General features: G+C 40.2%; 1 protein-coding gene across 1 annotated transcript in view; it reads right to left on the bottom strand.

Moving 5' to 3' along the window:
- Positions 1-15,071, bottom strand: part of LRP5 (LDL receptor related protein 5) — a 130,999-nt gene that overhangs the window by 58,806 nt on the left and 57,122 nt on the right. The window contains exons 6-7 of the mRNA XM_036384404.2: positions 6,116-6,512; positions 5,457-5,628 (exon numbers count right to left, since the gene is read on the bottom strand). Coding sequence (XP_036240297.1) covers positions 5,457-5,628; positions 6,116-6,512 — 569 coding nt within the window. The remainder of the gene's footprint in view (positions 1-5,456; positions 5,629-6,115; positions 6,513-15,071) is intronic.

The raw sequence follows: 15,071 nt of genomic DNA, 5'->3' as shown, positions 1-15,071 counted from the left end.
CCAGAAAGAGGTCGTATCACATTAGGAAATCCTGAAGCACAGTTCAGCGTTTAGAAACATGTAACAGACTCAGAAGAGTTTCAATTCACTAAAAGCCATTAGATCTGAAGTCACTCACCAGTCTGACCTGCTGAGCATTACAGATCATTGTGTGTCATCTCAGCACTCTGTTCCACACTACAGACTGGTGTCTATAAGGCTGGACAAACTCCAATATCATTTCTATGATAGCAAATTAGTCAAGATCATTCCAAATACACATGAGCAGAAAATTCTTCATTGCAGAGGAAGTTGAGACATCCCTGGGAGTCAGAACTGAGGTGCTTACTCCTGACCCCAAATCTGAGTCTGGTGTTGCAAGCAGAACACAGCCAACAGACAGATGAGAGAGTGGGTATTCTTAAACAAGAGAGAATAAAGATCCTCCTCCCATGGCTGCCAGGTTTCCTTCTTCTTCCTACAAGTGCACACCCCTGTGAGGCTGTACATAATTTTGTAGAAATAGAATTTGTTTTAATCAAAGATACAGCTCTCTTCCCTCCCTGAAAGTCTGTGTTCCATCCAAGCATAGTCCCTCTGGGAAAAGCAAACATAACTGATCATCAGTGTTATCAAACTGTCACAGAATTCATAGAATCACTAGGTTGGAAAAGACCTTCAAGATCATAGAGTCCATCCCATGCCCTAACACCTCAACTAACCCATGGCATCAAGGGCCACATCCAGTCTTTTTTTAAACACATCCAGAGATGGTGACTCTACCACCTCCTCGGGCAGACAATTCCAGTACTTTATCACTCTTTCAGTAAAAAAAGAACCCTGTAACAATATTTTAAGGTAGTCCTCCCTCCAAATGACTCCTCCTATCCGTTCTACAATGGCTATGTGGCTCCTGGTCTAAATCTGGTGTCAAGCTCACCAGTACAGACTATACCCCTCCAGAAGCTTAAAAGATAGTTGGTTATACAGCAGGTATTTGGAAACTGCTACAAACAGAGCTCTCATGTGACTGAGAAGTTTGCTGAGCAGCTCCCTTCAGGCAAAACAAAAAAATCCCCATCCAGCTACAGCAGCATTCATGCTTGCTGGTTCTTCAAGCTAAAGGCAGAGCAATACAGAGGCCTGACAGCTACTTCAGATTAATAAAAACACAGAGGTATATAATGCTAACAAACCACACAGACAATCCCCAACAAAAAAAACATACCCAACAGCCACACACATGCACACATGTCACTCCTCCAACAGCAGAGCTTAATGCTAGTCAGAAGAGCAGTGCATTGCAAACAGAAAAACCACAAGTGGCAGCATCCAAAGGAGCTGCAGGACTACAGAGCTGAACAGAGCTCTGTGAACTGCAGCGATGAGCACGAGGTTTGCCAGCCCAATTCTGACATATGTAATTCAACATTAACACATTGTATGTCAACATCATGTGCTGCAGATCACTTCACATATGTAGCACTTGCAGCTGGAAAGCATGTAATTTACCAATTTATCAGAAGTAAAAAATACAGGATGTAGTAAAAAGTATGGGAGATATATATCTCATTCATCTAAGGACCACAGTGTAAGCTTCAATTCATAAAATTTCTTTGCCACAGTTTTAAATTGAAATGAATGTCTCTGAAAAGTTTCAAAAACCCCACTGAAATTAAGGCTCCCTCACCATTATAAATCAAAATAATTGTATTAATGCACCTGCCTATTCAGACTGATCTAAGATTGTAGCTCTCTTCTTTCAATTGAGGGGATTCTGCATTCCTTATTTCTAGATCTACTTAACTTTTCTGTTCTCATATATTAATAGAAATATGCAGTGTGGGAATTATTTACATTAATATAAATATAAACTAGGTCTTCTGAAATGCATTTATATTTATAGAAAAACAATGCTTTGAGATTTTTACAGCTAATTAGCATGCGGCAATAAGTTTAAATTAGTTGTTCTCCCTGTAAGATTTGCCTGTTTCAGTAAACTGGTACAGAATATCTTCCAAGTAGTTTATTACACTGCATAGTTTTTTTTTAAATCCTTTGCTGAAAAATGAAACACACACACAAAAATGTATCAGTTATGAGAAAATGTTTCATGTATAAACTAAATACTGCATCTTTTAGGTCAAATAACTGGAAAAGAAAGTGTAATATGTGAAGTATACTTGGACTGGTTTAAAAAAAGCAACTTTAAGTTAGTTTATTTATTATTTTTTCTCCCAGTACAACTGACTTCTAGAAATCCTACTCCTATATTTAAGTTGCAAATTGTTCCAAATAGCCTTTTACATTATTTATGCAGAATGTGATCAACAACACACTAATTATAAAGCTTGTTTCTGGAAAACTCAAGGGCAGCCCACACAACTGCATCTGGGAAAGAAATTCCAGTGAGCTCCATGATCATCATCTAGTGCTGACTTACACTTAAAGCACCCTATAAACTTGTACAGCCTTAGTGTATGTGATATGTTATTGGGTATGTGATAGTTACGTGATTATGGATCTCCCACAAAAAAAACAACAAACGAAGGACATTTGTCAACAGAGGGGAAAGGGAAGAGGGTAACGAGGGGAAGCTGCCAGAAGGGACAGTCTGCTGAATGCTTATTCCAAGAATATTGCACAAGCTCAACTAAAATGCATGCATAATGACAGGCAGCTGAAAATTTCATAATTGCTCATTATGCAACTATACCTTAGGCACTTTAAGCAAATACTGAAGAAATAATACATGGGAAAACCTGGCTTGCCTTAAATTTTTTAAAAGAAGAATTAGGAAACTATACACGTGGGCCTTTGCTTCTCTCTCTGCTGGAATCCTGTAATCCTTATTAATCTGCTGTTTGTTCCTGGAAAGTAACTTTTCTCTCTCAGTAAAATCCAAAGTTCAGTTGGATTAATCCATGCCCTTCACTTGTAGCTGAAGCTGTGTGGACAAACACATGATTTTGACAGACACGACTCAAAATTTGCTATCTATTTTCTATTTGCCATACTCTTTGTCAAAGTAATTTAAAAAAATAAAACCTGGGAACAGTGTTACCACAGGGTGCCAAATTTGCAGCGAAAGCCCTGTAGGCTCCTGTCACACAAAATTTTGATAAGCCTTGCCAAGTGGTTTCTCCAGGATGCAAACTGCTTGCAAAGTGACTGGGCCCTTTGTGTGGCAGTTGAATGCTGCAGATGGGAAGGTTAGCAAAGGGCTTTGACAGGAAAGGGTAACTGCTGTTTTCACCCTGTGAGGTTCTCCATGCACAAATAAAACACAGTCTCCTGGTACTGGGTGATGCTTGGTGTACCCTCAACAGCTCTGCAGAGATTATTTTCTAACTGAGGAAGAGTGCACCCAAAAGTAATGTCACAGCGTGTTACCAGAACTGAACAAAACCACCCCTAAAACCAACCCACCCACCCAGGGACATTCACAGGGCATTTCAGACCTGAGATCCAGGAAAAACAGGACAGATGCCTCCAGCCTATCAAATTTCCAAGCTGTACAAAGTTCATTCACTGTTTAAGAACTCTACATTCAAACAGGCCTTCCCAGTGAGAGTAAGATGACTCCCTGCAGATCTAGAATACCAGAAGCCAGAGCAGAATGCCAAGCAGAGACACACACTAATATGCACAAGCTATATTCACTCTCGTGTTTTGCTCTATGTAGAAAGCAGTTGAAGGCATGCCATGTGATGAAAGCAATTCTCAATTACCATCTAACAGCAATTTGGGATCCCATCTTCAGCACGGACAAGGCAGCACCTTCTTTGCTTTCTGCAGTACAATGCAGATACAGAGTGCAACTTTCTGAACTGTGTAGGGGCAAAATATTGGGTTGAAGACTTCCTTCTTCAGGAGCACTCAGCATTAATCTGAACATCATTTAAGATGAAGCAAGAACTCCTTCCCTGAAGTGTAGCAAGAGTAAAGCACCCAAAACATCATCAGCTTTTTTTTTTCTTTTGCTACCTAATGAGCTACAAAATAGTTAGAGCTTACTATCTACCATCCCATTTATGCTGGTGTTAGGTGATAACAGAAACCAAATTCATCCAGTAACATGCTTCAAGTTAGTTTTAGGTGTCTATTGGGAAAAAAGAGAAATCCCAATAACCAGCTGGGTCAACTACAGTATAAAATATAAATATGTATCCTTGACTTGAAGTCAGCTGATTTTTGTTTCTGACATGCTGTGGATGCAACATACATATATACAGAACAAATCACTGTTTGCAGCAGCAAACAAGCCAGCTTAAACAGTGAAACCAATATAAAGTTTGAGCAGTAAATAAATTAAATAGTAGCAGTGGCTGCTACTAAAATGGCACGTTCTTGGCAACAAAACACAATCAAGGGAAAATGAGTTTTTGCTGAATGACTGCAGCAGCAAGTGAAACTGGAAATGCCCCACCTCAAATGACATACAGTGAGGTTTCATGTGTATTAGGGCCAGTAGAGTAGCATGAAAGAAAAACAGAGTGAATAAAAAGCCCTTACATTGGTTTCTCTGGTTTTCCTAGACTTTGATGTCAAACCAAACAGGATTGCTGCATTTGCTGCCTGACAGTGAAGTAAGACAGGCTGAACAGATTGCTTAACCCCATGAAACACAAGGCAGCCCCAGCTATGAAAGGTGGCATCTGGAGTGTTCCCTGTCCTGCAAGCTGAAAGGTAAGGGGAGACAGGATCTCTCTGGTAGTCATCAAACCCAGTATTAGCTACTGCCAAACAGTGAGTTAAATTTCTGGAGCTAGCAGACAGTCTAGTTTCCTCTCTTCCTGTTGGAAAAATCTTTAGAAAGCAGTCATTCCTCAAAGTCTATTTATCTAAATTGTTTATCAAAAAATGTTGCATATGCTACTACCCCAAACAACATTAAAACTCAGTTGATTTCACAGGCTATGACCAAGGTAGAAATTGCCCTCCTCAAATTCAGGCACAGACTGCCTATATTGTTTTCAAAGCAGTAGGTACATTAAAATTTACCTCTTGTCCACAAATCTGGACATCACGTAATCATTAACATCCTGAAATATGGCTTTCCAGGGCCTCCATACCCACTGGCTCCTGTACACAAACCTTGCACTGTCTTTTGCATCCAGCAATTTTAGATAGCAGATCCAAGCACCATAGACAAGCCAAAACATCTTTTAAACAAATTTTACCTGAGTATCTCAATTTGTTGCAAAAGCCTCAGGTAAAACCTGAGATTTCAAGCAATTAAATTACACTTGGAGCAATGTAGGCATAACAAACATACCATTTCTTGCAGAAATTTTCTCAACCACATGAATGTACTTCCTTTCTTCTCAAATATGTGTTGTCATGCTAAGTATAACTTTAATATTAATGAAACAGCAGACTCCTCCAAAAATGGGTAAACGTACCCAAGACAAAGCTGCGTATGAGAACTGCACTTGTTTTCTACAAATGCACCCAAATATGGCTCTGTTACTCACCTCAATTTTATCTGTTTTTGCATCTCCCCAATAAAGCTTGTTTTTCTCAAGGTCCAGTGCCAAGCCATTAGGCCACCCAAGAGAAGTATTCACCAGAACTCGCCTTTCTGAGCCATCCAAATAAGCACATTCTATCTTTGGACTTTCACCCCAGTCTGTCCAATACATGTAGCTGTAAATAAATTAAAAAAAAAAAAAGAAAAAAAAAGGAAACAATTAATGCGTGCAACAGCAAGACAACAGTTAAGGTCTGTGTCGCTTTTGAAAGAATTTGCTTTTTGCTTCCCCAGCAGCAGCAAACAATCCAGCTTAAACAGTAATCAGTGAAGACAATATAAAGTTTGAGCAGTAAATAAATTAAACTACTGAGACTATGCAGTGGCCCAATTCCTTCATAGTTAGGATAACACTGAAGGTGCAGAGAACAGAAAATTCAGCCAAACATCCAATGTATAGGTTCATTGAGGAACACTATATTTAGAAGCCACCTTTTAAGTACACAGTTATTAAAGGGATGAATCAAGGGAAAACCAGTCATTTCCTGAATATCTGACAAACGGCACAGTCATCATCCTGCAATCTGCACGTTTTCACTTTCAGGAGACTGTGAGCTGGATCCCAAGACCAACCACAGGGCTCTCACTAAACACCAGACTTACCCCATTACAGGATTGAGCACTATGGCTCGAGGCTCATCCAGGTTTTCTGAGATAAGAATCTTCCTGGATGTCCCATTCAGCCGCGTCACCTCGATGCGGTCTGTGCCAGTATCAGTCCAGTACAGGTTCCTGGCCACCCAGTCCACAGCAATCCCATCTGGATGGTTGATCTCCGTGGTCACCAGAGTCTGGGCTCCAGTGCCATCGAGGTAGGCCCGACGAATTGCCCGGACATCATCATCAGTCCAGTAGATGTAGCCTTCCACAGGGTCATAGTCAATGGCAATTGCATGTCTGATGTTGTCTATCTGCAGAATAATGTCAGTGAAATCCGGCATGTCCAGGGAAATCCTCCTCAAGTCAGTTCTTCTGGCGAGCAGCAAGACTTCCTCAGCACCTGAGGAGAAAAGCATGCATGGCATCATTTGCATAGCTACTGATGTGAAGATTTCAGTGGAGCACAGCAGGCTCTGAACTGCTACTGTCGCTGCAACAAGAAGAGATTTCCTTAAATAAGGACATCAAGCTTTCATGAAAATATAGACTTGCCTGTATTTTACATGGCAATTTCTCCCAGCCTTCTAAACTAATACCATAGCAATCTGTCTCTAGAATCTAAAAAAAATAGAATTTGGTGGGTGCAGGTCCAAATATTTCATCACATTATAGAGACTTGCTCAGCCAAATGTCTCACTAGCTCTATCAGTGCACTAGACAAGTTTTCACACATGCCCTATGCAGTAAATGACAGGGGCTAACAGAAGACTGGAGTATTTTGTAAACAAATTCCATTAATGATTTACTCCAGACAGTCCAACAACAAAACAAGTCACAACCACAGCAAGTATTTATCATTTGGCCACAGATGACGCAAAACAATTCTAAGGCAATAGGATTGTTGTTCTTTTCTCTCCCCTATTCTTTCTTCCCACTGAAAAGTTTTCCTGCTTGTGGAAAGGGTGCCAAACAACAACTTGGAGTACATTTCAAGGACAAATGGCATCTTCAGTTGACTGACACTGAAGTGGCAGCTTCTTTTATTAATGCAAAAAAGGAGACAGACAGCAAATGTGCAGTTGCTTAATAAAGCTTCCCCACATACACCCATGCATGCTTCAGTACAAAAAGAGAAGTATGTGAGGTTTTTCCTGCTTTGTTACCAAGTTTATGCTGGGTATTTTGAAAACTGACATGGAAATGTTATTGTTTAGCAATACTCCAAAACTGGAAACCTAAATAAAAATCATTTGTTGTATTTCTTCCAGACCAGCAAACACCACTAGGAGGTGGCAATTTCCAGTTTCCTCCAACAGCTGAGGTTGAATGAAAATGGCCATCATGGGGACATATCTAAGAATAACAGAAATTCAAATGCTTATGAGAACATTCTTCTGAAATACTTCACACCTAGACATGCTTATGTAGTTCTGAAGACACAGAAGTTGAATCTATTGTACAACACAACCAAATTTACATTCACTATGGGTGCTGGATTTGAGTTTGGAAATCAGAGTTTAGCCTCCGCATATCATCTCAGAAGCTCTGAAAAGAAATAGTGCTCAGGGCACAAGTGTATAATGACAGAAAGGATCTAAAAGAGCAGTATTTTAATATCATTTAAGCACCTCAAACTACCTCAAGCCATCATAACTCTTGGATGAAGCAGTGCTGCTCTCCTCCTTGGCACGGGCTGCTTGTTCTCACTTCTGTATCACCCAGCCTCACATGCAAGCACGGCATGGCCTTGTACCATGGCTGTGTGCTGCAAACCACGCCAAAGAGCTGGTCCAAACAAAAACTAACTCAGTAGAAATGAAGCCATCAGCCCAAGTTAACAACCAGACGTGCAGAGTTCCACAAACACCTGTGCTGGCACAGTGAGGGGCTCCAGCAAGAATGCTTCTCCCAGTCAGCATCAGCTGACAAGGTCTGGTAAGGACAGCATCACTTTGAGGGAAGGCTTAGGCAGAAGAGAGAAACAACAACTCAAAGCTGAAAAACCCCCCAGAGAAAAGGGAGGAATGAAAGCCCATGCATTCATGACAGCAAAGCAAGAGAAACACAGCAACCACAGCAGAACCAAATACCTCATGTAACAAAGTTTTATGTCTAGCTTCTAGACTTCTGAAATATTTCATTATGGGAGTCAAAAAAAAAAACTGTTTAGTGCAAGTTAAGTAAAAATTCATGCCTCAGAACTCAACTTGGAAAGGGTGATGTATCTGGTCATCTAAGTGTTGTACAGACACAGAAGGGTTTTCAATTATACATTTAAAAAACAGTTGAGATGTTGGAGTTGCTCTTTATTTAAGAGAACACCTGGAACACATGGCCCTCTGTCTTGGGGAGGATGATGAGCAAGTCAAGAATTTCTGGGTTAGGATTAAAGAGCAGAGCAGGCAGGGTGACGCTGCTGGGGGTGTTACAGGACACCAGATCAGGGGGAGCAAGTGGATGAAGTCTTTTACAGACAACTGGCAGGAGCCTCACAGTCACACACCCTGGGGGTTCTCATGGGTGGCTCCAGACACCCCCATCTCTGCTGGGTGAGCTGAGCACACACAGTGCACGAGGCTCCTGCACAGCACTGATGTCAACTTTCTAACACAGGTGGTGGAGAGGCCACTGAGGAAAGATGTGCTGCTGGACCTTGTACTAACTAACAACAAAGAACTGGCTGGGATGTGAATGTGGGGGGCAGCCTTGGCTGCAGTGACCATGACACGGTGCAGCACAGGATCTTGCAAAGAAACGGGGTCCTGAGTAAGGTCCTGAAGAGATAACTGATCTCTTCAGGCATCTCCTTGAAACAATCTCGTGGGAACATGCCCTAGAGGGAAGAGGGGTCCAAGAGAGGTGGCTAATACTCAAGGAACAGCATGGCAGCTGTTCATACACTCAAGTTTATATTCACCTTAACCTCTGAATTTCTACTATATCAATGTGTCTGCAATCATAACCTTAATACTGAAGTTACAAGTACTGTGAAGCAGAGGACCATCAAATACATGCCTAGCAAGTGATAACACAGCAATTACCAATATTACATGTATTTCTAGGATAAGCAACATTACAAGCCTCATTGCATGGGAACAAACAGATAAGAATCAAATGCATATGTTTTGCCTCTTCACACAAGGGATTGCAGGGTCACCTTGGTTCACCGTAAACAAGTTCAGAGGAAGCAACTATCAGTCTAAGGCCCAGATTGTGTCTAGAAATGCTGACTAGACAACAGGCTGAAAGACACTGTTAACAACCCCTAAAACTCACAAGTGGTACCAAAACAGCCTTCACTTCCTCACAGCAGCAATAATTAGACTCAGATTTATCTCCAGCTCTGTGATAGGTTCACCTCTGCATAAGACCATGTACTTATTTGCACTCAAAGTATTATTTTGACCAGGAACAGGACAGCCCAGCCACCTTGAATCAACTACATGACTAGAATCTTCTTGCAAATCAAAAGAAACAATTTGTTTCGGACATGTCCAGCTGCTGTGACTTTCTCTCCAAGCAAACACTACTGCAGATACAGTCCCAACCTCAGTTCTGTCCCATGGACATATACAGCTAAAAATAAACAGGAAGAAGAAAACTTCTCCGTACTGATCCAGAAACAAAAAGAAAATCTTCAGCTGACAACTGAGACATTTTGTTGGTAGTTGAATGAGATATCTCTTGGTAATTTCTTCTATTTTCTAACATACCTTTAACTGAGGCTTGTGGGGGAAAAGAAATAATAAGGGGAATGAACTACCTGGTTAATTCTGTAGGGATGCTTAAAATGAAGTGAAATATTACACAAAAAGACTCTTGACAGACATGCACCTACATCCTTGAACAATAAAATACACAAGAACAGAGAAAATGTTACCACAGCATGTATCACGAAGTTACACCCCCACTTGAAAGCCTGTAATAGATTGTTATCAGAGGTAATTTTTGATAGGTGCAAAAAATCCTGTCTTTTATTACAACACAGTTTAAAATTACAGTTGGTTATAACTGTATTTGACTCCATTAACAAATTTCTGCTGGAGAGAAAGAGTTGGCAGCAGGCTCTGAGCACAACACCAAGAGGTGAGAACTTGACACTGCTTCTCTCTAAAACCTGGACAAACACGCTTGTCTGGCTCATTAGTTTTATCTGTATCATGGAGGTATTTTGATTATTAATGTTGGTAGGAATGTTTTCAAGGCTGCAGAAGTGTTGTGCTGTGACTTGCCCAATGTTATCCTAGATACCCTAGAATCTGCTTAACACATTACAGCCAGCTATTTACCTAGTGCTAAAGTGCTGTAACATACATTTAATTAACTTCATCTTCAAAACCTCTCTCACTGCAGTCACTTCTCTAACCACACGATCAAGAGATTCCCAACAGAACTGCTAACTGTTACAACATGATCATTTATAACACCACAGAATGAACAAAAACCTTTTTGGAGGGGAGGGGGAAATGCAAGTTATTCCAACATCACAATTGCAGCAACCAAACACTTCAGCAGAAGTTTATGAGAAGTTCTCTATGCAAACCATAAATAGAAAACCAGGAGGAACTAGATCAATCTAAACCTTCCATTCAGAAAACATTTTAAAATATCCATACTCAAATTGTTTTACTTTTCAACTGGTTTAAATTTTGAACTGCTTATTTTTCTCTATTCAGCTCAAGCTTTCTGCAGACCTTCAAGAGAAATGTTTAGTAGATCTAATTACCATAAGAGCTGATGAGCTGTTCTGGTTGACATACAATCACAGAAAGGTTTGGGTTGGAAGGGACCTTGAAGATCATCTACCTCCAACCCCTCTGTCAGAGGCAGGGATGCCACCCACTAGGATCAGGTTGCTCAGAATCCCACCCAACCTGGCCTTGAACTCCTCCAGGGATGGGGCATCAGAACAACATCTGAGTTTACAAAAAAAACCCCAAAAAACAAATAAGAAGACTCTAAACTCTATTTGCAATTAATAAATCCTACAGAAACAGGTTAGGAGACATTTTTTTTGGCACTTACACAAGGTGCTTTCCTCCCATACACAGAAATCGGTATTTTGAATATCTATGCTAGGATATCACTCTTGCTTTGATTTAGTTGGTTTGTGCTCTTGTTATTAAAAATTCATGCTTCACTGCTGGAAATGGCAACTGTATTCTATTTGCAAAACTAACTGCAATCAGAGCTGACAGCAGCAAAACAGGCCATCTCACCAGCTTGACAAGACCCTTTTTTATTCTTCCCTTGGCCCACTTCACGTTTGACAAGTAACAAGACATCTATAACACAGTAACAAATGCTCCAATTTATTCACCCAACCTAAACATGTGGACTGCAGTGGCTGCCTCTGTTAATCTTTGCCAGAAAAGGCCACGCTATTCCTTTCCCATTTGTCTGTCTGCTAATTAGGCTAGAACAATGACCTATTGTAGGACTCATCCCCCAGTTTTATGTATATGCATGAGCATGCACCTGCATGTACAGACTCAGTCTCATTACAAACAACTCTGAAAATCGCTAGACTTGTGGGGAGAAAAATCAGATACACTCTAAAAACAGGAAAGGTTTTAGCTCTGCTCCAAAGAACAAAATGCTAAGTGCTTTCTGAAAAGAGTGTGTTAGAAGTACTTTGACTGCAGGCAACTCCCTTACAAGCTGTTTGAGCACAGCTACATCAGCACTCTTGATAAACAAAATAGATTTATCAAAACAGCAAGGGATTTTGTTAGTTGCTGCAATACAGTGAATTATCTAGCAAACTTCCAGTGTATGGCAAAAGGGGGCCAGAGTAGGGTTTTGGGAGAAAACATGGAGCATATGAATACTGGTAACACTGCCATGATGTTTAATAAGCTTTTCAATATTCAAAACAACTACGACACCTTGCACAAGGGTTTAACATTAGCCACTCTTCACACCACAAGAAAAATGATGTAATGAAACTGACTGGATATAAATCAACAAAACTCTGTAAAATACCCTTCTTGCTCCTCAACCTCCTCAGAAAACAGTCATATTTAAGGAGTTGAAAGAAACTTTAGCAATACCTAGAAATAAATGGAAAATCTTTTTATACCTTCTCTGTGGTTACCTTACTAGAGCCAGTTGCAACATGAACAGCACTATGCATTCCAGTCCAGGCTTTTATTTATCTTTATTCTGAGAGGAAGACAGGACTGCTTCTTCTTACTGTGTGACAGGGGTGGGCTGGGAAAGGCTGCCCAGGTCCTCTCCAACTGAACATTGCACATGCAATTTAAAACCAAGGACTGCATGCAGTGGGAGTGTGCAACCAGCAAAATAGAAACAGGAAAGGTTTCTTTGAAAGAATGTTTTGAGTGGCCACATTCAGACAGGACTTGATTTAATTGAAAGGTAAGTAAGCATAAGGAAAACTAACAATTGTGACAAAGAACGGAAATACCAGAGCACTTACGTAACTCATAAATTACATCATTTCTGTCTGCATGGTACAGGGAAAAGCTATTGTCTCCTGTTTCTTCCACTATCACAGCAGCAAACTTCTAACTTTGCCTGAACCAGAAAAAACACCTACAAATCAGAGTTTTGACACATTCACACAGCCACTGAAATGAAATCCCACAAATGGAATATTAGTTAAACTGCACAGCTGATAAGATCATTAGCACAAAGCAGCTGACTAGGACAAAAGTAATGTTTCTTCCAGAAAAAGCTGTTGCAAGACAGAAATCACAGTTACCCTGTTCTAGTTTAGAATGGAGGTTCTGTGACACACATTCAGTTTTACATGCCCAGTACTATACCTGTGAGCACAAAGGTTTGAGAAGTTACTGACAGAGGAGTAGACAACTCTTAGGAAGATTTACTCAAACCAGCATTAATATAAGTCATAAATGCATTGGTATTAGCCCCAGAATAAAAGGTCAGCACAGCCATCTGGCTACTGCTGTACCAAGCAAAGAAGCTGCCTTTACACTCAGCTTTCATCCAAAGAACTCAAAGCACTTAAACAACTAAGTCTTACTCTGCCCTGGGGTCTGTATATTCTCTGTGTGCTTTAAAAATAGAGAAGAGAAAGTTGGAAATGTTAAGTGGTAAATCTGTTACCTTATGGATATCACACTCCCAGCTTCTACTCTTCATTAACAAAAGAAAATTAACATCCCTTGGCACAGAGTTCTTAATAACAGCTCACTGCAAGCCATAGGAAGAAGGACGGGCCAAGAAAAAGTCTGCCAAAAATCCCTACTGCTAGAAAAAGGGTAGGCTTTGGATTGTGGTGTTTCCTCACAAAGCAAGGTTTTAAAGTTTATGTGTACCTGCTCTCTGCTGGAGATACACAATTCCACTGGCTCAGAGCAAGGAATCACTGACTTTGGAACTGACATCCATTTTACCACCTAGTTTCTGTTAAACAGAGCTTTGGCAGAAACACCTCAAATGCACAGAGACAAGAATCAAAAATTCATTACGACTCAACAATATACATAATTAATATATTTTAAAAATGAACAAAAATACAGTAGGTTTTCTACAATCCTACTTCTATTGACTTCTAATTGCAGATGTTTTCCATTCAGCAAGAGACTTTGAACACATTAATTTTCTTTGCACTGTTGTCATCCTTTACACAAACAGAAATAAATATTTACACCCCACGAGCCCTCTCTGAGACTGAAAACTGTGCAATGCTTTGAAATTTAAGCATTATTTACTATGTGCCAAGGCTGATGGAGGCCCAGAAAATTCAATTCTAAACTGACACAATCAAGGAAAAAGCAAAACAGCAAAACAAAACAGACAAAAAAGATACAAACAGCTGCAAATTAGGGTTTGCAAATCTAGGGAGAGTCTCAATCTCACATTGATGCAGTAAAACAGAGAGACAGCCACCCAGTGCTGGAAGAAGCAGTCAAGCCACAGCAGCTTAGGCAGTTATCACTGGGTCTTGGTGACTTTGCCTGTGTATGTTCCCAGCACAAAGAGAATGCAAGATAACAAAGTTTACATATAAACCTTTTCAGTGCAGACCCAGGGTGTGGTTCTTTTGCAGCGTAAAACCAGATTCAATCCAGAGACTCAACAGAGCTGAAAAGGGAGAGCTTCGCTATTTCCTTTATAGGCACACACCAAAAAGAAAAAAAAACAACAAAACAAAACAAAAAATCCCCTAACCACAAAAATAAGCTCTAACTAGACAGGGTTTCAGAGTCCTGGAGAGTAGTCATCAATTTGAAACATGCACCAGCAAAGCTTGAAAAGAAAGTTTCATTCACCATAGCCCAGGAAAACCACCAACAACAGAACTAGAAGATGATATGGCAGACCTTCAAGAATGCTCCTCACTCCCTCCAGGTTTGTTCCTTATGACATGTTTCTAATGGCCTTTATCCAGTGAAATTATAAAAAAAGGCCATTTCCATATGAGGCTATTTCATTTTGTCGCTACACAAAGTGGTCCCCACTCAGAAACATAAAAGTTGCTATGAATAGAAAAGAATGTAATCTTTTCATATAAATCAAATAAACTCATCAACATAACACACTAAATAAAGCAAGGGGAGGGAAAACAGACTCAAAACAAAGATCTACACATGAATGAAAGGGAAAAAACTCACTCACTAAATGGAGTGGAATGAGAAGAGGTAGATTTCCCTCTAGATTTCCTAAACTCTCAGGAACCCATTACTGAACAGTTTTTAATTACAAACTTGCAATTTCAACAATTCCTGGATAAGCACAGGAATTACAATACACCTTTGGGAGTGCAATAGGGAGAGAAGGAGTGAAGAAAAAGTCATCCATCTTCTGGATAATGTTTCCCTACAGTAGTCAAACACCAGGCACAGGGCAGAAGACACCTAAGAAATCAAAGCACCTTCAACCAAAAGCCAATGATTTTCCACAGCTGCATTTCAATCACAGAGTTGTCAACAGGGAGAGACAGATAACCAGTCTAGGCAATAAGGTA

The sequence above is a fragment of the Molothrus ater genome, chromosome 6, assembly GCF_012460135.2.
Source record: "Molothrus ater isolate BHLD 08-10-18 breed brown headed cowbird chromosome 6, BPBGC_Mater_1.1, whole genome shotgun sequence".
Taxonomy (NCBI): domain Eukaryota; kingdom Metazoa; phylum Chordata; class Aves; order Passeriformes; family Icteridae; genus Molothrus; species Molothrus ater.
Note: the sequence above shows the minus strand (reverse complement) of the source record. Positions and strands in the feature narration are given on the sequence as shown.